Source organism: Neopsephotus bourkii, unplaced genomic scaffold (genome assembly GCF_033783945.1).
Source record: "Neopsephotus bourkii isolate Nb327-2 ecotype Australia unplaced genomic scaffold, CSIRO-AGI_Nbou_v1 NB_234, whole genome shotgun sequence".
Classification (NCBI taxonomy): domain Eukaryota; kingdom Metazoa; phylum Chordata; class Aves; order Psittaciformes; family Psittacidae; genus Neopsephotus; species Neopsephotus bourkii.
Window position 1 is genome coordinate 328433 of NW_026900744.1, and position 20243 is coordinate 348675.

The following is a 20243-nucleotide window of genomic DNA, read 5'->3' on the forward strand; positions in this document are numbered from 1 at the left end:
GATCCTGAAGCATTTTCCAGCAGGAACAGAAAGCTTCTATCTGTAGATAGAAGCTCGCAGCCCAGAAAGCCAACCGTACCCTGGGCTGCATCAAAAGGAACGTGACCAGCAGGTTGAAGGAGCTGATCCTGCCCCTTTACTCTGCGCTTGTGAGACCTCACTTGGAGTATTGTGTACAGTTCTGGTGTCCTCAACATAAAAAGGACATGGAACTGTTGGAACCAGCCCAGAGGAGGCCACGAGGATGATCAGGGGACTGGAGCACCTCCCATATGAAGACAGGCTGAGAAAGTTGGGGCTGTTCAGCCTGGAGAAGAGAAGGCTGCGTGGAGACCTCATAGCAGCCTTCCAGTATCTGAAGGGGGCCTACAAGGACCCCAGAGAGGGACTCTACATCAGGAACTGTAGGGACAAGACAAGGGGTAATGGGTTAAAACATAAACAGGGGAAGTTTAGACTGGATATAAGGAAGAAGTGCTTTACTGTAAGGGTGGTGAGGCACTGGAATGGGTTGCCCAGGGAAACTGTGGATGCTCCATCCCTGGCAGTGTTCAAGGCCAGGTTGGACAGAGCCTTGAGTGAGATGGTTTAGTGTGAGGTTTCCCTGCCCATGGCAGGGGGTTGGAACTTGATGATCTTAAGGTCCTTTCCAACCCTAACTATTTTGTGATTCTATATAAGAGGGGAAAATGGGGATGTTAGCCCCCAAAGATGCCGGATTGGAAGTTTTAACTGTCACTCAGCTGACTGAGTAGGAGGAGGGGAAGACAGAGAGAAATTAATTGCAGCTCTCTCCTAATGTAAAACACTTCTAAATGGAGTCTGTTTTATTGATTTGTTTTTAAGTTTGGTGGTGAATGTGATGCAGAGAGATTCCATCCCATCAGAAGTAGACTATGAAACAAGACAGGGAGTCTATTCCATCTGCCTGCAACTTGCAAGGTATGTAATTGCTTTTCATTAGCGAAAGTGCTGCTTTCTTGGCTTTTAAGAGTGCAGCTTGTAATATTTAAGATTAATTGGTACTTTGAGTTCTGTTTCATTCACTTGCTGTGGACATTCCAAAACAAGCCTGATGTTTTTGCTCTGTGAATGTAGGTTCTTGCTTGTTGGCCAGACAATGCCTACCTTACTGGATGAGGATTTCATTAAAGATGGGGTAGAAGCATTGTCCTCACGCCCCTTCCGTAATGTCAGCCGACAAGCAAGTAGGCAGATGTCCATTTGTGGAACACCCGAGAAGTCATCCTACCGACAGCTCTCTGTGTCTGATAGATCCTCCATTAGGGTAGAAGAAATCATACCAGCAGCAAGAGTTGCCATACAAGTAAGGAAATGTTTGATGATTTATGGTCATGTAGCAGTGTCGTCTCCAGTGATAGCTCTATAACTCTTGGATTTTTAATCAAAACTTCACCTTTTACACAGGTTCTTTCCCAGGCTCCATTTAAAAGCCTCTGAAAATCCCAACTATCAGTATCTTATCCCAGTCTTGGCTGCAGATTTTAACATAGCCTCAGGAATTATTTTGGCAGTACAAAGGGAAGTAATACCCCAGAAGTGGATCTACACATAAATCTTACTTGTGATTTAGCTTTAGTTATCCTTTACTCTAAGATCTTAGTCATTTTCTGTGAATAGGAAGAAGGTTTCTGTTTGAATTTGTGGCTTATAGTCCATGTTTCTTTGAACCGCAAATTTCGGGCAAGTTTTTTGTTTCAAATAACGAAGTTAATTTTTAATGAGCTTGATGGTACCCTGGGGGAAAAATGAAATTCTTCTTTTCAATACCTTAGGAAAATGCTATTTTCCCCTTTATAGGCATGTATAGAAACTTCATAGTTCATGTAAAGAGCATGCTATGTTAGGTTCTTGGGCAGCGCTTCCCAGATGAATCTATGTGATTGTTCCCAGATGGGTCTATGTGATTGAAATCAGCATGCCTAACTCCAGATAGGTGAAAAAGATACCTACCCTAGTGAAGAACTTTAGCTACTTCCTATGAAGGCAACAATACTTATATCTCCTTGCAAACAGAAACTCTTGTATCCTTGAGCCTGCTTAGAAAAGAGGGAGGAAAACAAATCCAAATGTCAATTTGACATGATTCAGAAGATACATTCCTCATATCCTTCTGATTAATAAAGGCTATTAAATATTGACTGTAGAAATAACTGCTGTTTCTTGTTCCTTCAGACTATGGAGGTGAATGATTTCACTTCCACAGTGGCTTGCTTCATGAGGCTCTCTTGGGCTGCTGCTGCAGGACGACTGGATCTTGTGGGAAGTAGTCAGCCAATAAAAGAGAGTAACAGTTTATTTCCTGCTGGGATTCGAAATAGACTTAGCAGCTCAGGTAAGTTAACTGTGTCTCTAAACCAACCTAAAGAGAGCATTTGGCTTATGTTTAATTGAAACTGAATTTGTTGGAGTTGGACTCAGTGATTCTCTTGGGTCCCTTCCAATTTGGGGTATTATATGATTGAATGACACAAATCTGAACAAAATGCTGTACATTCATATTGCATTCGGAGAAGTTCTTGAAATTGCAGAGAACTGACCAGAAGCTGAAAACATCTGAAGAATGTAATGGAACACAGCACTTGTTCATCTTTTAATGCAGGAAGTAATTGCAGTTCAGGAAGTGAAGGAGAGCCGACTGCACTGCATGCTGGTATCTGTGTGCGACAGCAGTCTGTATCCACCAAAGATGCACTGATTGCTGGAGAAGCCTTGTCCCTCTTAGTAACCTGCCTTCAGCTACGCAGTCAGCAGCTAGGTATGAAATAGAATTGGATTACTCACTATTTGGAATATAAATAAATGGGGGAGGCTTTTGAAGACAGACAAGTACAAAAATATCATGAGAAACTTCTGGCTTTGTAAGCTGAGACAGGTTAAAAACACAAAACCTCATTAAAAATTACAGGGATTTCTTTATAGGACTGAAGAATAGGTGGCATGGAGCAAGGCATGTTTTGGGAAAGCTGATTTAACTGCCAGTATGTAAATATTTGCACTGGCTTTGAAGCATGTAATTGCTGCTGTTTGCATAGCTAATGCTTAGTACTTGAACCTTTGTGGACAGGAATTGTAGATACTGGTGGTGGTGAAAGGTGAAGGAAAATGCTGTTCTAATATGGTGCTAGAGGGAAGAGATGGGGAAATACCCAAATAGCCGTTACTGCTTTTCAGTGTTGATGGGGGTGATGCCCTCTGGGTGCTGTAGTGTATTGATATAAGACTCTATCTGGCTTATTTTTAATTATTTAAACATTTTAAATTATTTAAATTGTTTCTGTTCCAGGATCTTTTTACAATTTGCCTTGTGTTGCTGATTTCATCATTGACATACTGCTGGGATCACCAAGTGCTGAGGTGAGGCTCTGAAAGCTTCTTGTTATACTTCTGAAATGTCTAAACTTTGATTATTTAATATGGCCTGAAGATTAAATTGTTCATAACAGGCACTGCCAAAGGTTTTGGTATTTGAATGAATAAGCTTTGTATAACTGTTAGTAATTCCAGTATCTAGTGATGTGTTGATAGAAAATGCTGAAGTGTTGCATTCCTTAGGCTTGTTTAATCCGTGGGGTACCCAGGACTCTGCTGTCCTAAAAATACTCTCAATTTAATAAGGCAACTTCTGTAAAACTTTAGGAAAAAGTTCCAAGTAACTTTTCATCCCAGAAGATTTGGGTAAGTTTTAATGGACTTCTCTAAACTTCTGAGAAGTTCTCCCAGATGCTGCAACCCTCTTAAAATTCATTCTTTCTGATTTAAGATTATTCTGAATATTTTAAAATCTAGAGGTTTCAAGTCATGCTTACTTTATTTCATTGGATCTCATATATTTTACATGAAGTCTTTGCATCTTTTTGTCCTTATCCAAATTTATAATCTGTGTTTAATAAAGCGTCAGAGCTTTTAGCTCAGGGATGAAAGCAGATTCCTAAATCCCTATAGAGGAGCCCTGGCTGCAAAGCCCATAGTCTGGTTTACACAAGCTTTTCAATGTCTCTACCAAAACATAAGTGTATTTTTTGCAACCTTTGAGCAGCTGCTAATGTTTGACACTTACAGATTCGTCGTGTTGCCTGTGACCAGTTGTACACCCTTAGTCAGACAGATACATCAGCTCACCCAGATGTTCAAAAGCCAAACCAGTTTCTCCTGAGTGTTGTTCTTGGTGCCCAGCTGCCTCTTTGGTCACCAACCAGCATCATGAGAGGAATCAACCAGAGGTAAGTCAAATGCTTCTTTATTGAGGAAGCAAATCTGTTAACTTCTTAAGTAAGGAATGCTTTGGGAACTCTGAGGCACAGGGGATTAAGGCTTTGCAAGTCTGCTGAAAGTAGCCATCCCTTCACACCCCACATAGTTTTGGAAGAACGTAAATTGAAGGAAAGTAAAGCTGAATTCTCAAGGTACAACTCTTCTTCGGTGAACTCTTATAGTTCAGCTTCTTTGACTTACCAAATTAAACTGGCCTGCTCTTTCTCAGGTGTGGTCATGGGAATCAGAACCTGGCTGGAATAGAACATAGCATCATAGAATAGTTAGGATTGGAAAGGACCTTAAGGTCATCCAGATCCAACCCCCCTGCCATGGGCAGGGACACCTCACACTAAACCATCTCACCCAAGGCTCTGTCCAACCTGGCCTTGAGCACTGCCAGGAATGGAGCATTCACAACCTCCCTGGGCAACCCATTCCAGTGTCTCACCACCCTCATAGTAAAGAACTTCTTCTTTATATCCAGTTTAATCTTCCCCTGTTTTAAGTTTTAACCCATTACCCCTTGTCCTATCACTACAGTCCCTAATGAAGAGTCCCTCCCCAGCACCCTTAAATCCTTCCTCAGGCATAGTGGCAATCTTACAACAGTAACATTGAACTTATTTGATAGTATTTGCATGGGTCTGGATCAGAAACCAGTCCTGAAGGATCTGGTCTTTTCAGTGGTGTCTGGGCTCATGACTTCACCTGTTTTCTTCTTCTTTATGTTACCCATTACACCTTTAAAGCCTGTAGGTGTCAGTCCTGTTAACTTGTCCCTGACCAGCCAGAGGTTGTGGAATTTAACAGTAATTTTAAACATCAGTTTCTGAAGGAATCTGAATGGAGGAGTAACTGAGAAGTTAAAACCTGTTTTATCGTCATATGGTAATTAACTAAAATTGTTAAGAGGTAAAGGAAGAAATCAGGATTAAATGTTATCCTTAACATTCAGAAGTAGCTGTTGGAGAGGAGTTTGTTTTAAAGCTGCAGCATAAGGCACATGCAGAAGCATACCTAGGTAGCTGTGGGATTCTGGATTAGGTGGACAGAGCACACAGAGGCCTTAAAGGCAACTGCTTAGAAAGAAGTTTCTGCTTTTAAATTAAGCCTTTCTTCTGTTTGTACCCGTTTCAGACTTCTGTCCCAGTGTACAGAATACTTTGACCTGAGATGTCAGTTATTGGATGACCTCACATGTAAGTATGTACAGGCACACGTGCCATTCTAATGGCAGCTTCCAAACTTGTCTTCCTTATGGAGACAAGATGTAGAATTGCCTTTGCAGAGGGATAGCTACACTACAAACTCAATGTGACCTGCCAGTATGCTGGCTGTCCTGTGTTAATGCCTGTCATGGGCTGTTCTGGCATTGAGTTACAGCAAGGCAGCTTGCTCCTTTTGGAAAGTGAACTGAGTTCCTTTGTGGAAGTTACACTTCGTACACATTGTGGGGCAAACTAGACCATTACCAAACTGCTTGAAATTCTTTGTATTCTGCATTTAAAGAGCTGTTGATTTTTCTTTCCTCTTCCTCTTGCAGCATCAGAAATGGAACAGCTGAAGATAAGCCCAGCTGCCATGTTAGAAGATGAGATCACCTGGCTAGACAACTTCGAACCCAACCGCACAGCTGAGTGTGAGACCAGTGAAGCTGATAACATCCTGTTAGCAGGACACTTGAGGCTCATCAAGACTCTTCTTTCACTCTGTGGGGCAGAAAAGGAAATGGTTGGTAAGTATTCCTTTTTAATCTAAAGCGACTAGTGTGATTTCTGCATCAGCACTAACTGATGACTGTAGTAGACAGTGTGTGTGAAGACGTAACACATCAGTAGAAGTGATGCAGAGCTTTAAAGAGTAGTTTTGGCAGTACCTTTGTTGTACCTTTGACATCTGATGAAATATTTGGATCTTTTTGTTGGTGATACGGTGCTATTAAGTGATTTTGCTGTTACAGAACACCTTTTGACATTTGCAGTGATAATACAAGTGTTTAACAGTATGTGTGGGTTACTGTGTTACAGGCTCATCTTTGATTAAGCCATTGTTGGATGATTTCCTCTTCCGAGCATCCAGGATCATTCTCAATAGCCATTCTCCAGCAGGCAGTGCTGCAATCAGCCAGCAAGACTTCCATCCAAAGTAAAAACTGTTTGGTTTTTCTTTATGTTGGGTTTTGTCCTCATGAATGCAAATGTTGCACTGGGGCTACAGATGCTAGGATTTAATGCGAGTGTTGGAGTGTTTCCCTAGTCCTCTGCATTTCCTACATAAGTGCACAAATAGCATTTTAATAAGTTTTGTGTGACCCAAAATCTTTGCTTTTCTGTACTACCAGAGTCTGTGTACTGTTAAGGCATCAGTGATGAACTGCAAGCACAACTGAGCACTAGCTTCAAAGAGTACTCCTTTAGCTCATCCTCACTTGGGAAGTTGCCTAAATTGGAGCATGAGCAGGAAATTAATTGTCCAAGCCCCTTGTAAATGAGAATCTCAGAAGTTCCACTGTTTTCTTTTTCCCTTCAAAAGAAATGTGTTCTGCAAAAAGCTAACGCCAAGCAAGTCTCCTTGCACCTGACATAGCTGATAATAGTCCAGAATAAATCAAATGGAGGTGGGAAGAAGAGTGGGCTTTCTCTTTCCTGTCACACTTGCCTTCTGTTATTGCCATACAGTATCTGAAGGGGTGGGTAGATTAGCTCATGTGCAGTTTTGTGCAGCTGCAGCTGGATGACTTGCATGACACTGACTATTTGGTGTTCGAGTTGGATCAGGCATATTCCCACTGCCTTTCCACGTACCCTAAAGAAGGTTCCAGTTGGAGCATTTAGCAACCGTGAACTGAATAGGACTTGCTACACCTTAGTGTTTTGCTCCAGCTTTGCTCCATTGCAGTTAATCTCAAGCATGCTCTTTTGTTTGCTTAGAGTAAATAAAGCCTTTTCTTTGGCTCTTAGAAGAAAGGGCTAGAATGTTTGACGCACAGAAAAGAGCTAAGTAGACGTGTTTTGCACTGCTTGAAGCACAGGTTGGGTCTAAAGTCATCTCTCCTAGCAAGTTGTCTGGTCTAGCTCTTTCAAAGCTTGTATCCCTGTAAATAAGTCATTACGTCTGTATCAGTGTTACAGTGATAGAGAGTATCTGCCTGTCTCCTTCAATGTACAACCAGTTCTGTGTCTTTTTGGCATCTACTCTTCCTTGCTACTGAATGTTAACAAGTCTTTCCATGTCACTAAGGGAAGCTTATTTAAAGGAATGTTCCTGGTGCTGCTCCTGTGATTTGATTCTTCCCCCTTCCCCTTCCTCAAGAAAGAAAAAACAGCACTCTGCAGTCTCTCAGGAGTGTTCTATCATTTGAAGTGTTCCTTTTGAACATTAATTGTCACTTGTTCTGAGTAATGTGGCTTTCTGGAATTAGAAATAATTGAGTCATCTACAAAATAGATCTCAAATGTGGTTTTCTTTTTAGGTGCAGCACAGCAGATAGCCGATTAGCTGCTTATGAAGTGTTAGTAATGCTGGCTGATAGCTCACCTTCCAATCTCCAGCTTATTACAAAAGAGCTGCTTTCTATGCATCACCAGTGTGACCCTGCACTTACCAAGGAGTTTGATGTAAGCAAGAAGCCTTTTTTGATGTGTGTTAGCACGGGTTGGATTACTGTGTGTGATCCACTTAACTAGTGCATTCATGACGTTTCTATGGTCTTCAGTTTAAGATGACAAAACACAGGTTAGATTAAATGCAGACCCATGTGATCTTCCTCTGAAGCAAATGCTCCAGTGAGTCTGTTTTAAGCCATTAAGAGTTTTGTGCAAAGTGTTAAATAATTAAAACACCAAATATAGTGCTCTTGCAGTCTTTCAGAATTTATATTCCTGTTTTTTCATTAAACTGCTCTTAACAGCTTATATGATGGTGATTATAAAACCTATAGTATGTTGTTGGAGCCTCGTGCTTTTTATAACTTACTGGAACAAAAACTGTTTGTCATTCTAGTATCTTCCACCAGTGGACAGTCGTTCCATTTCAGGATTTGTGGGCCTGAAGAATGGTGGTGCTACTTGTTACATGAATGCCGTCTTCCAGCAGCTATATATGCAGCCAGGTCTTCCAGAGGTAATTGGTTTAACATCCATTAAAGTCCTTGTTTTGGAATGAATGTCACCTGAACTGCAAGTCCAGTTTAGCACCATTTATAAATGACTTGTTTAAATAAACCCAAAACTGTTTATGTATGTGTGCATAAATACATACACATGATAAATACATAAATTACAAGTTCTTGTTCTGTGTCATAACTTAAAGTAATAATTTTGCCAAGAACCAACTTCATAAGGTTATTTATTTCCTCCCAGGCTTTCCTTTCCATAGATGATGATACAGACAATCCAGATGACAATGTGTTCTATCAAGTTCAATCTCTTTTTGGTCATTTGATGGAAAGCAAGCTACAGTATTATGTACCTGAGAACTTCTGGAAGGTATTATGTCTTCTTGTTTAGGTTATAATAACATGAGTTATTTATTCAGCCTTTTCTCGTTGTAGAATATCTAGGTATAAGGTCAGTTCTACTTCAAAAAGTCGAAGCATTTAATAATAACTTTCTTCAAAAAAATCACTTTTTTCAGTGATGTGTATATGGAGGAACCACCTTTTCATATATATATTTATACTTTATATAGATTTTCAAGATGTGGAATAAGGAGCTATACGTTAGAGAGCAACAGGATGCTTACGAGTTCTTCACCAGTCTTATAGATCAAATGGATGAGTACCTCAAGGTAAAATCCTCAGGGATTTCTTTCCTTGTTTGTATGCATCTCCTTAGTACTTTTCCTCTCTTTCTCTGTTGTTCTTCAGAAAAGAAGGCAGAGAGACATTCAACTAGTATCCATAGTATTCAGAAGTTTAAAATTCCTATTGCTTTCATGGTCTTTCCCTGCAATACATCCAACTGATGTCTAACTTTACATCTCCAACAGAAAATAGGAAGAGACCAAATATTTAAGAATACATTTCAAGGGATCTTCTCTGATCAGAAGATCTGCAAGGACTGTCCTCACAGGTAACGTTAAATTACTTACAAAGTAATGGGCTCCTATAACTATTAACATAAGTAGGCCAAAATAGCATCACAGCTGTTGATAGCTATGGGGCAAATGCAATATTCTTTCCTAAGTGCAAGTCTTGTTAATTCGAGTTCTACTCTGTCAATGTTTTTCTCCTTGAATTTAGGTATGAGCGCGAGGAAGCCTTCATGGCTCTCAACCTAGGTGTGACTTCATGTCAAAGTCTGGAAATATCACTGGATCAGTTTGTTAGAGGAGAGGTTCTGGAAGGAAGCAATGCATACTACTGTGAAAAGTGCAAAGAAAAGGTATTAGTTCTTTGTGTATGTGAAAGAAGATTCAGCTGTAGCATGGTATTTTCTTCAGCATAGAAGCCATGCTTAGGCCCTGCTTACTCTTTCATGTTGAAGACACAATGAGAACATTAACTGCATGCAGACAGCATTCTTTCTTCCCTGTAACTCATATTGTGGACTGAACATTGAGGGGGATTGCATGGTGGTAAAATGTTCTGTAACATACCAGCCCACTGCACAAACTGTAATACCTGTACTCATATTTTGCCTGTAGGTATTACAGTCATGTGGCCACCCTGCCTCCGATGGCTGTGTTGTGCATTCATTCCATAGGGCTGGAATTGTGCATCTGTAGAAGAGCACTTCTGAATGTTTGAAGTATATAGATAGAGGTGATATCTTGTTTTCTTTTTAAGAGAACTACAGTGAAGCGCACGTGCATTAAGGTCTTACCTAGCCTGTTGGTGATTCACCTGATGAGATTCGGCTTTGACTGGGAGAGTGGACGTTCTATTAAATATGATGAGCAAATAAGGGTAAGAAAGCATTTCTTATGGCACACCCCTGCTGCTTTGTGGAGTGGGCTCTCACTCTTCCTGTTCATTCTTTCTTTTGCCTACATTTTGATACAGGGATTTTGAGTACACTTAAAACATGATCATGCTGCAGAAAATAAGTAGTTTTCCTCAGAGATTTCCTTGTCTGCAACATTCTTGGGGTCCTTTCAGAAAGCAAGATCAAAAACCTCCATAAACCATGAATACATTTAGTTTCTGTGTCATAATGACGAAAAGTTGAAGTACCATGTTTTTCTTTGAAGTTCCCAGTTTGGGAAGTATTAATACAATTCTCTTGAGTTTCCATTAAGCATGTACACGATGTGATCTCTGAGTTAATCTGAAATAATCTCTTTCAACAGTTTCCCTGGATGCTGAACATGGAACCTTACACTGTGTCAGGGATGGCTCGCCAGGACTCGTCCTCTGAAGTGGGAGACAACGGTAGAAACACAGATCAAGGAGGTGGAGGCTCCCCAAGGAAGAAAGTTGCCCCTACCGAAAACTATGAGCTTGTTGGTGTGATTGTTCACAGTGGCCAGGCACATGCAGGGCACTACTACTCCTTTATAAAGGATAGGAGGTAATGAACAAGAAGATTTGCTTGGGGGTGTTGAAAGTGGTCTAAAGACTGCTTGTTTTGGGAAGGTATAGTGAGCCATTCAGAGCTCTATGGGAATCACTCTTCCCTTTCTTAATGCCCAGTATTGTGAGTGTTAATAGCACAATGATATGGGACACCATATTATAAAAAGTCTCATCAATTCTCATGTACCTTGTACTGCAGTTTGAGGGCTTCCTGTGACACATAGGTGCAGGTGATGTGCTTCTATTTTTAATCACGCTTATTTGTTTAATGCAACTTTGATACTGTTAACTGTTAAAGCAAATGTGGGTTCAGGTTTGTCAATTCTAGGGTATCCAGGGTGGTTTGGTTTTTTACTAGACAATCAAGTGACTTTGTTTCTGTGTTTCTCTTCTGTTTGGATCACAGGGGCTGTGGAAAAGGAAAGTGGTATAAATTTAATGACACCGTTGTTGAAGAATTTGATTTAACTGATGAAACCCTGGAGTATGAATGTTTTGGTGGAGAGTATAGACCTAAAGTCTATGATCAATGTAAGCACTACTACAGATTGATTCACAGTAGCTTTATGTTTCATACTGGTTCTCAATAGAGGTAGAACTCAGTTCATTGTATGTACTTTGAGTTGCTTGGTCTAATAATCTTTATGAAGCAGGTTTTTTTCCCTAGGTCTTTACTGAAGGACATAACAGCTTGTATACAGCTTAATATTGATTGAACCATATCCACTGTTGTTCAGCACTTTGTAGACTTGGTAGCAGAGGAGATTCAGAAGTAAAATGGTACTTTGTGTCTAAAAAAAACCAAAAAGGCTTTCTTTTAGATGAGTGAAAATGATGGTGCATAGAACATGGTGTGGCATCACATAGTTAAACTTCTCAGCGCTTTAAGGAATTAATTCCAAATAGTTAGAATCATAGAATCATAGAATAGTTAGGGTTGGAAAGGACCTTAAGATCATCAAGTTCCAACTTCTCTGCCAGTATTAATTTGTTTCATAATTCTGACAGTTATCAGCTGCTTTTTGCAAAAAATGCTTTTTAATTCAGGTTTTTGTTATTTGCTAACATAGACTGATGTTTTGATCTGACAAATAGCCTTATAGTGCCACAATATACACTACTTGCACACCCAGTTTCACTTCCCCATAGGAATGAAAAAGGTACTAAGCCTTCAAAGGCCTTCATCGAATGCCTTTTCTCCCACCAGCTAACCCATACCCTGATGTGCGTCGGCGCTACTGGAATGCCTATATGCTGTTTTACCAGAGAGTGTCTGACCAGAACTCTCCAGTCTTACCAAAGAAAAGCCGAGTGAGTGTTGTGCGTCAGGAAGCTGAGGACCTCTCATTGTAAGTTCTTCTTGTGTCTATGAAGGTTTCTCGTATATCTAGTCTAGGAAATTGAGAGTTCCTGTTCAACAAATGACCCTTCTGTTGTTTTGGTTTTTAAGCTGCTTAATGAATGGCTTTGTTTTGCCTTTATAATTTCCTTTTCCATGCTGCTGTCACTATTGCAGTTAAGACACTCAAGCTGACAGCCTCAAGAAGTATTTTGACTCATCTATGTTTGCCTTAAGGTTACACTGGCTGTACTGGCACTTTAAACTTTGAACTGTAGATTTGTTGTAGGATTTTGTTATTCACTCTGAGCTTGTGTGTGTTTCAGATCTGCTCCATCTTCACCAGAAATCTCACCCCAGTCATCACCTCGACCCCATAGGCCCAACAGTGACCGCCTCTCCATCTTGACCAAGCTGGTTCGAAAAGGAGAGAAAAAAGGGCTTTTTGTAGAGAAAATGCCTGTGCGGATATATCAGGTAGATATATCAGTAGCAAGTGGCAACTGAATCCTGCTGCTAGGAAATTTAAGCACATAGTAAGAGGAACACAGGAACTTTGAAGGTGGCCTTGAAGTAATTCCATTGCAAGCAAAGCTAGGAAAGAATTCAGGTTTTCACATAGTTATTAATAAGCTGCTCAGTGGTCCGTTATTGTTAAGTTTTGCAGTCCCTTCTTATAAAACTGAGCCATCATTCTTTGCTTTGAAGAAACTGCAGGCAAATTATTCAAACATGAGATATGGCAGCAGTCAGCGTGCAAGCAGGGAGAGATAAGAGCAGAGAAGATGCTTCATTTGAAGTACACTTGAACAGTAATGGAGTTGATGGCAAATTACAGTCATCCTCAAGTTCTTGAGTTAACGAGAATGTAGAAAGTGGAGGAGAAGTAAGAGAAACAAAAACCAGCTTCAGTTCTGTTCATGTCTGTTAGTTTGTGTAATACTGAATAAGATCTCAAAGGGGAAAACACAGATATTGAAGGCAACTTTGCAAGTCAGGACTGAAAATAGAGGTGTGATGGCACTGGCAGAGCAGTGAGAGAACGGTAGAGCCTGAATATCCTCTGTCATAAGAGGAGCATCTCGATCAGCAGGCCTGCAGCTCTGGTCCATACAGGAGAGGGGACAGTCTTGCATATACTTGACTTTCTGAACCACACACAATCCTGCTGATCTGCACATACACAAGAGAGCCTACATCACATACACAGTCACAATAAGCTGCTGACTATGTGTGGCCCTCCAGTAGGGCTGTATCAGGCATTAATAACTACTTTAGGTATTCTTGCATCCAGCATTGTATTATTACAGTAAACAGAACTTGGCTCAGATTTATTGAGAGTCTTTCAGCAAAGTCTCTTTTGAAAAATGACAAATATTAATATCATTTAAATATATTATTGTGGATGCAGCTTATAATTACACCGTGGCTCCTTGCTCTGCACATGTAAATTTGCTAAGCAAGCCTTTCAGGTTAGAAGGATGTTCTCAGCTCTTTTATTAAAAGCCAGCAAAAAATGGAACTTATCAGCAACTTCCTGCTTTTTCTTTTCCCTTAATGGCCAAATGCTTATTAAGGCACTCATCTGTTCTCTTATGTTTTGTAATATCCTTGGATGTACAAATCTTGTAAGTCTCCTATCTGTATTTTCCCCTCCGCCAAAGCAGTGATTCAGAACATGAACAGGATAGGTCTGACACTGGTTTTTAAACACCACACGTATTTACATAAAATATGCAATTTTAGTTAGAGAAATGTACTTTGGCAGCATTTTAGGCTTTTTTGTCTTCTTTTACAGATGGTGAGAGATGAAAACTTGAAATTTATGAAAAACAGAGATGTATACAGTAGTGACTACTTCAGTTTTGTGCTGTCATTAGCTTCACTGAATGCTGTAAGTACCTAGATTTTCATCTTAAGAGTATTCAGAATATGTTGGGTCAGAGGGCCACAGCAACTATCTGGGTCACAACCAGAAAAACTGGAAGAGAAAGATTGACGTGGCTTTGCTTTTCCAGCTGAACAATCCATTATCTCTGGTAATTCTTATTCTATTTTATATATTAATAACAGCATCTGTCTCAAAGCAGACTCCAGCCTCCTGTTCTAGTAGTAGGAGAAACATTATGCCATAGTAAAAGTGATCAAATAACATGCAGCTTTTTTGGTGATACAAACTGAGCCCTAGAGACAGAAGCTCCTCTCTGTATGGAAAATCCAAAAGTTGGTGTTAGTCACCTCGAAGTTGATAGACTTACATAGGAAATACCATTTGCTAATTAAGTTCTTCTAGGTGGAGTAATAAATAAACCTGCATTTATTAACGTTATTAAATCCACAGATCTAGTGGGTCTTGCAGCAAGTTTGTTCCTGTTTTAGCATATTTGTTAACTAGCATAGTCAGCACTGGAGACTGTTTTTAGCACAGAAAAATGCTTTGGTTTGTTTTTCCAAATGAAGTCAATTACTTCAGTAGAACACATTGATGTGTTTAAGAGACAGTGTTTGTGCTGCAGGCATACTTCTGCTAAAGTAAACTTGACATTTCTTTCAGACTAAGGTAAAGCATCCTTATTACCCATGCATGGCAAAGGTGAGCTTACAGCTGGCAGTCCAGTTCCTCTTCCAAACCTATCTCCGAACCAAGAAGAAACTCAGGTAAGCTCTTGTTCTTGTACTGTAATAACAGACTATGAGGTTTTCATGCTTGTCGTACCTGCAGCATCTTGAAATCCTGAGGGTAGCATAGGCATTTACAGAAGTAGCAATACATGTGCTCAGGGAAGTTGTGAACGCTCCACCCCTGGCACTGTTCAAGGTCACGTTGGACAGAGCCTTGAGCAGCCTGGTATAGTGGGAGGCATCCCTGCCCATGGCAGGGGGTTGGCACTGGATGATTTTAAGGTCCTCTCCAACCTAAACCATTCTAGGATTCTATGATTCTGTGATTATCTGCTTTGCATTGGAATCCCATCACAAAGAAGTCTGAGAGAAGAAAGAGGGTCATGTATAACCTGACAGTTTGCTCACTGTCCCAGCTGTCTGTTATTTTGGTGGTAGTGCATTGGGCATGGAAAGGCTTTAATGGATTTAAAGGCAGCAAGTTGTTCCCAAATACTTCCCTAAATGTTTTTGTCTTAAGTCATCAAATGCACATTCAAGTAACGTAAGCATTCTTTCTCTTTAGCAATCAAGAAACATGGCTTCAGTTTTGGAGGGCTTTATTTCTCTTTCATTTCTGACAGTTATCCCTCTTTTGTTCAAGGGCTGATACAGAAGAATGGATTGCCACCATAGATGCACTGCTCTCCAAAAGCATTGATGCGTGTCAGTGGTTAGTTGAGTATTTCGTCGGGCCAGAGGGCCGGGAGCTTGTAAAGTAAGTGCTGTTAGTTCTGGGTTTGTGTCTCGTGCATGGATAAAGCTTCCTTATAACATGATGTGGCCTATACTGATGTATTCCCGTAGAGTTGTCTGTCTGCTTTCTTTAAACATCACTCTAGATAATCACTTGGGGGTTTATTTCTACTATTTTCTCTGGTTGTGCAGCTTTCTGAGTAACTGAAAACCTAGTAAAATAGTGCAGCATTATGTGGAGGAGGATGCAGATGTTTTATTCAGTGGAGTGTCTTGGAGTGTGCTTATGTCTAGTATAGTTTATGTCTAGTCACTCCTGGAAGTGAGAGGAAAGAAGAACATGGTGAAGGTGGTCGGGGTAAGTTAAATACTTACCTGACAAAGCTCAGATAAACTGGAAATAGTTTTCTCTCACCAAGCCCAAGATCAGCTAACAGGTGTCTTGAAAACACTGAAGACAAATGGTTGAAGATCTGATAAACTTAGAGGTATGCCAGTGTAAAGAAAATTCTATCTTAGAAGTTGCACTGAAAGACAGGGTCCTCTGATAGCCCTTTTGTTACTTGAATAAATAAGGAATATTATAGACCTCACTAGTGACAAGCAGGAGGGCAGGAAAATAACTTAAGGCTTCTCCACAGAAGTACAATACAAGACATATGTGGGCTGATATCCTTTTTTTAAATGACAAACAGGGCATTTAATCATAGTAACCGTGTGTACACGTTGATTCCAGTTCTCTTTGCAGCTTCGCCTTTTATCTTCCAGAACTTTCCTCCTGGAATGCAGTGTGAGGGAGGTGCGAGTTGCTGTAGCCACTATCCTTGAAAAAACCCTCGACAGTGCCTTGCTTTATCAGGAGAAGGTCAGTGTCACCTCATCACCAGTGATCCTGTTGGTTGTCTGTACCTCGTGGCTCTTGCTGTGTTTGCAGACAGTGCTGCGTGATTTGTAAATGCCATGGTGAAAGGCTCTTGTCTTGACCATGCTTCCATGATCTTCATTTCTTGAATAGGTTGATGCTGGTCTATTCCTGTCCTAGGTGGTAACATGCTACTGTCGTTCTCAGAATTTAAGTTCAAAGTATTACTTAAGCAATTCTGCCTGGTTTCAGCTTCTCTTATAAACTGGTATCACATACTCTGCTGATAGTTTGGAAAAGGTGTTTTCTCAAGATTCATTATCTTTCTGATTGAGAAATCAGCTTGATTTTTAACCAGTTCTCCTCCCTCCCTTAGAAGCCTATAGCAGCAGAAACTGAGTTATCTCATAAGTAGGATTGTTTTTAAAAGTTTAATTTTCTATTAGAAAATCTTGGCAAGTAAGTTTGGGAAGTGCAGTTTTGTTCCATTTTGCTGATCTTAGTAGGGAAGGCATCATTTGTAGATGTCATTTGTAGAATGTTAGAGATTTACCTATTTCCCTTGGGATTCCTGAACCAAATAATCTGTATGAAGCGAGCTCAAGTGTTACCTGTGTTCTGGTGTGTGCCTGTGGGTTGTCAGTGAGGGCTTGGACAACTCTTTAACATTCGAATTAATCATTTCTTTTCCACAGTTAAAAACTCTGCATCAATTACTGGAGGTGCTACTTGCTCTGCTGGATAAAGATGTACCTGAAAACTGTAAAAACTGTGCTCAGTACTTTTTGCTATTCAATAACTTTGTACAGAAGGTAAGAAACCATTGCTTTTTCATGCAGTTTTCATTTTAAAGGACAAGAGCAAAGCAGTTAGTCATCCATATTCGTAGAAGGTTTAAGCAGCCCAGTGAAACTCTTCCAGAACTTTAGTATTCTCTTTTTATTCCTTTTCTGAAAAGGAAATGGCTTTAAACACTAGATTAGAATAAAATCACACAAAAATACACCAGCAGAGTGTACTAATTCAAGATGTCATTTCCAGGATCTGAATAGAAATTGAAACTTAGTGTTCATGGGTTTTGTCCTATAGGAGGCAGAACAACTGAGTAGACAGGACTGTTTACCCCAGTATGGCTTCTCTCTATTCCCCTGTTCTTTTTTTCCTTTTTAATGTAACATTTATTTTGCATATACTGATTCTTATGCAACCTATGCAGTGTGCTCTATGCAGTCTGTGCAGTGTGCTCTCTATATGAGACAGCTTTTCAAAGGTGTGACTTACTGATCTGTATGATAATCTGTTTCATTTCTTAGAGTGGAAAATGCAGTGTTTAGGCCATGCAATTTACTGTAGCTCCCCAGAGCACTAATTTTCAAGCTACACAGGAATGTAACTTCTTATTGTCCATACAGCAGGGTATAAGGGCTAGCAGTCTTCTTCTCAGACACTCTGCTTTGAGGCACATGATCAACTTCCTCCTTGGCCCCAACCGGCAGAGTAATCAGGTAAAGATTATGTAGCATGTGTTGTGCTGTGGTTTGTCATTTCCATGGTTTTATGATGCTTAAATTAGGGATAAATGCTTTCCAGGTGGTAGGGTAGACTAATCCTTGGATTATTCTGCAAACTTCATGCAAGTGTTAGTCTGCCTATAGAATCATAGAATAGTTAGGGTTGGAAAGGACCTTAAGATCATCCAGTTCCAACCCCCCTGCCATGGGCAGGGACACCTCGCTCTAAACCATATTACTCAAGGCCTCGTCCAACCTGGCCTTGAACACTGCCAGGGATGGAGCATTCACAACCTCCCTGGACAACCTATTCCAGTGCCTCACTAACTACTATGCGTAGTTAGCATGGAAATAGCCATTTTGGCAGAAGTGAGCATCGTGTTTCTGATAATAACAAAATTTTCACCAGCTTCCAAGTATTAGACCATGGTAACGGACTGTTAAGGACGTTGCTTTGCTTTAGCTTAGCAGAACTAAACCAGGCGATAAACAGTTAATGAAACATCTCTTTTGTCTTAAACAGAATCGCAGGTGGAGTTCAGCACAAGCACGTGAGTTTGGATATCTTCACAACACTGTAGCACTTCTTGTTTTGCACTCTGACGTCTCCTCACAAAGAAATGTTGGTAAGAACTATGATTTTGCCTTCTGGTGGCTTTGCATTTCAGTTCCTTTGACTGGGAATAACTTAGTGAAGAAAATAGAATAACCTTGAATGTAAGGCAGTAATGGTTAGCATGTGTTTAATTACTGTTCATTTAGCTGTAAATGTACCAAGAGGCTGTGGCAAACAGATAGTATTACAGGCACTCGGGGAGGGAGGCTTGTGGAAATCCTGATAATGACATTATTGTGCCTTCTCCCCTCCCCTATATGCCTAAAAGCAATTTCCTAAGTCTGAGCTGATGAATAGCAAGACATGAAATACTCTCCTAGATATTTCTCCAGAGGCAGAAATTTCCAGATAAAGATAATAAAGGAATAAGTTGAGATCTTCAGTTTCCGGAAGGAAGAATTTCAAGTTGACTTTTGAAAGAATAACTTAATTTATCTCTAGGGTTAACAGTTTCCATAGTTGATGGAAAGTCAAATATCATAAAGTAAAAGAAGAATGATAAAACATTCTGAATTTGAATGTGCACCAGTGATAGGGAGTGAAACTAAAGCTCAAAGTACTGATAGTAAATAGGAACGTTTTGCTTTGACCTTCTTGCAGTTCATTTGCTGATGTCACTGAAGTAAATGACACTTCAGGTGTGTTAGAGATTACTTGGAACAGTATCATAGGAGCTGTAAGGTGGTTGAGGTGAATGTTATTAGAGACCATAATGATGCCAAATGAGCAGCAGTGTCTTTTTAAGGTGTGTAGAACAAACTAATTTATTAGTGGATTGTTTTTGTATTTGCTACTATAGCTCCTGGTCTCTTTAAGCAGCGTCCATCTCTAAGCATCACCGCTTCAGGTCCACTTCTGACGCTCCATGAAGAAGTGGAAGCCTTGTTATTCCTGTCGGAGGGAAAACCCTACTTAATGGAGGTATCTGTTCTAAATTGTGCCCAGCTTGAACCTAAAAGTTGGTCTGATGTGATTTGAACTATCCTTACATGAAAACACTGAGTATTAAAAAGCAGCCAGCTGGAGAGTGTGGTTATTATTTTGAGCCTAAACAAGAAGGCACTTATAGAATCATCGAATAGTTAGGGTTGGAAAGGACCCCAAGATCATCAAGTTCCAACCTCCCTGCCATGGGGAGGGAGACCTCACATTAAACCATGTCACCCAAGGCTCTGTCCAACCTGGCCTTGTACACTGCCAGGGATGGAGCATTCACCACCTCCCTGGGCAACCCATTCCAGTGCCTCACCACCCTAACAGGGAAGAATTTCCTCCTTATACCCAATCTAAACTTCCCCTGTTTAAGTTTGAACCCATTACCCCTTGTCCTATAACTACAGTCGGTAATGAAGAGTCCCTCCCCAGCATCCCTATAGGCCCCCTTCAGATACTGGAAGGCTGCTATGAGGTCTCCACGCAGCCTTCTCTTCTCCAGGCTGAACAGCCCCAACTTTCTCAGCCTGTCTCCATACGAGAGGTGCTCCAGTCCCCTGATCATCCTCGTGGCCTCCTCTGGACTTGTTCCAACAGATCCATGTCCTTTTTATGTTGAGGACACCAGAACTGCACACAATACTTCAAGTGAGGTCTCACAAGAGCAGAGTAGAGGGGCAGGATCACCTCCTTCGACCTTGTGGTCACACTCCTTTTGATGCAGCCCAGGATACAGTTGGCTTTTGGGCTGCAAGTGCACACTGCCAGCTCATGTTCATTTTCTCATGACCTCTTCTTATTCTAATATATTCCTAAGCGTAGGGGTCTGG

General features: G+C 40.6%; 1 protein-coding gene across 2 annotated transcripts in view; it reads left to right on the forward strand.

Moving 5' to 3' along the window:
* USP24 (ubiquitin specific peptidase 24) overlaps positions 1–20243 on the forward strand; it is a 67866-nt gene that overhangs the window by 39484 nt on the left and 8139 nt on the right. For both annotated transcript variants that reach the window (XM_061344743.1, XM_061344744.1), the window contains 28 exons: positions 847–942; positions 1099–1327; positions 2197–2356; positions 2624–2779; positions 3308–3378; positions 4084–4244; positions 5416–5477; positions 5822–6013; positions 6306–6423; positions 7751–7895; positions 8281–8400; positions 8640–8765; positions 8968–9066; positions 9268–9350; positions 9521–9662; positions 10067–10186; positions 10570–10790; positions 11202–11326; positions 12003–12144; positions 12461–12611; positions 13933–14028; positions 14689–14792; positions 15400–15513; positions 16260–16356; positions 17049–17165; positions 17766–17858; positions 18388–18490; positions 19280–19401. In XM_061344743.1, the coding sequence (XP_061200727.1) occupies positions 847–942; positions 1099–1327; positions 2197–2356; positions 2624–2779; positions 3308–3378; positions 4084–4244; positions 5416–5477; positions 5822–6013; positions 6306–6423; positions 7751–7895; positions 8281–8400; positions 8640–8765; positions 8968–9066; positions 9268–9350; positions 9521–9662; positions 10067–10186; positions 10570–10790; positions 11202–11326; positions 12003–12144; positions 12461–12611; positions 13933–14028; positions 14689–14792; positions 15400–15513; positions 16260–16356; positions 17049–17165; positions 17766–17858; positions 18388–18490; positions 19280–19401 (3565 nt within the window). The remainder of the gene's footprint in view (positions 1–846; positions 943–1098; positions 1328–2196; positions 2357–2623; positions 2780–3307; positions 3379–4083; positions 4245–5415; positions 5478–5821; positions 6014–6305; positions 6424–7750; positions 7896–8280; positions 8401–8639; positions 8766–8967; positions 9067–9267; positions 9351–9520; positions 9663–10066; positions 10187–10569; positions 10791–11201; positions 11327–12002; positions 12145–12460; positions 12612–13932; positions 14029–14688; positions 14793–15399; positions 15514–16259; positions 16357–17048; positions 17166–17765; positions 17859–18387; positions 18491–19279; positions 19402–20243) is intronic.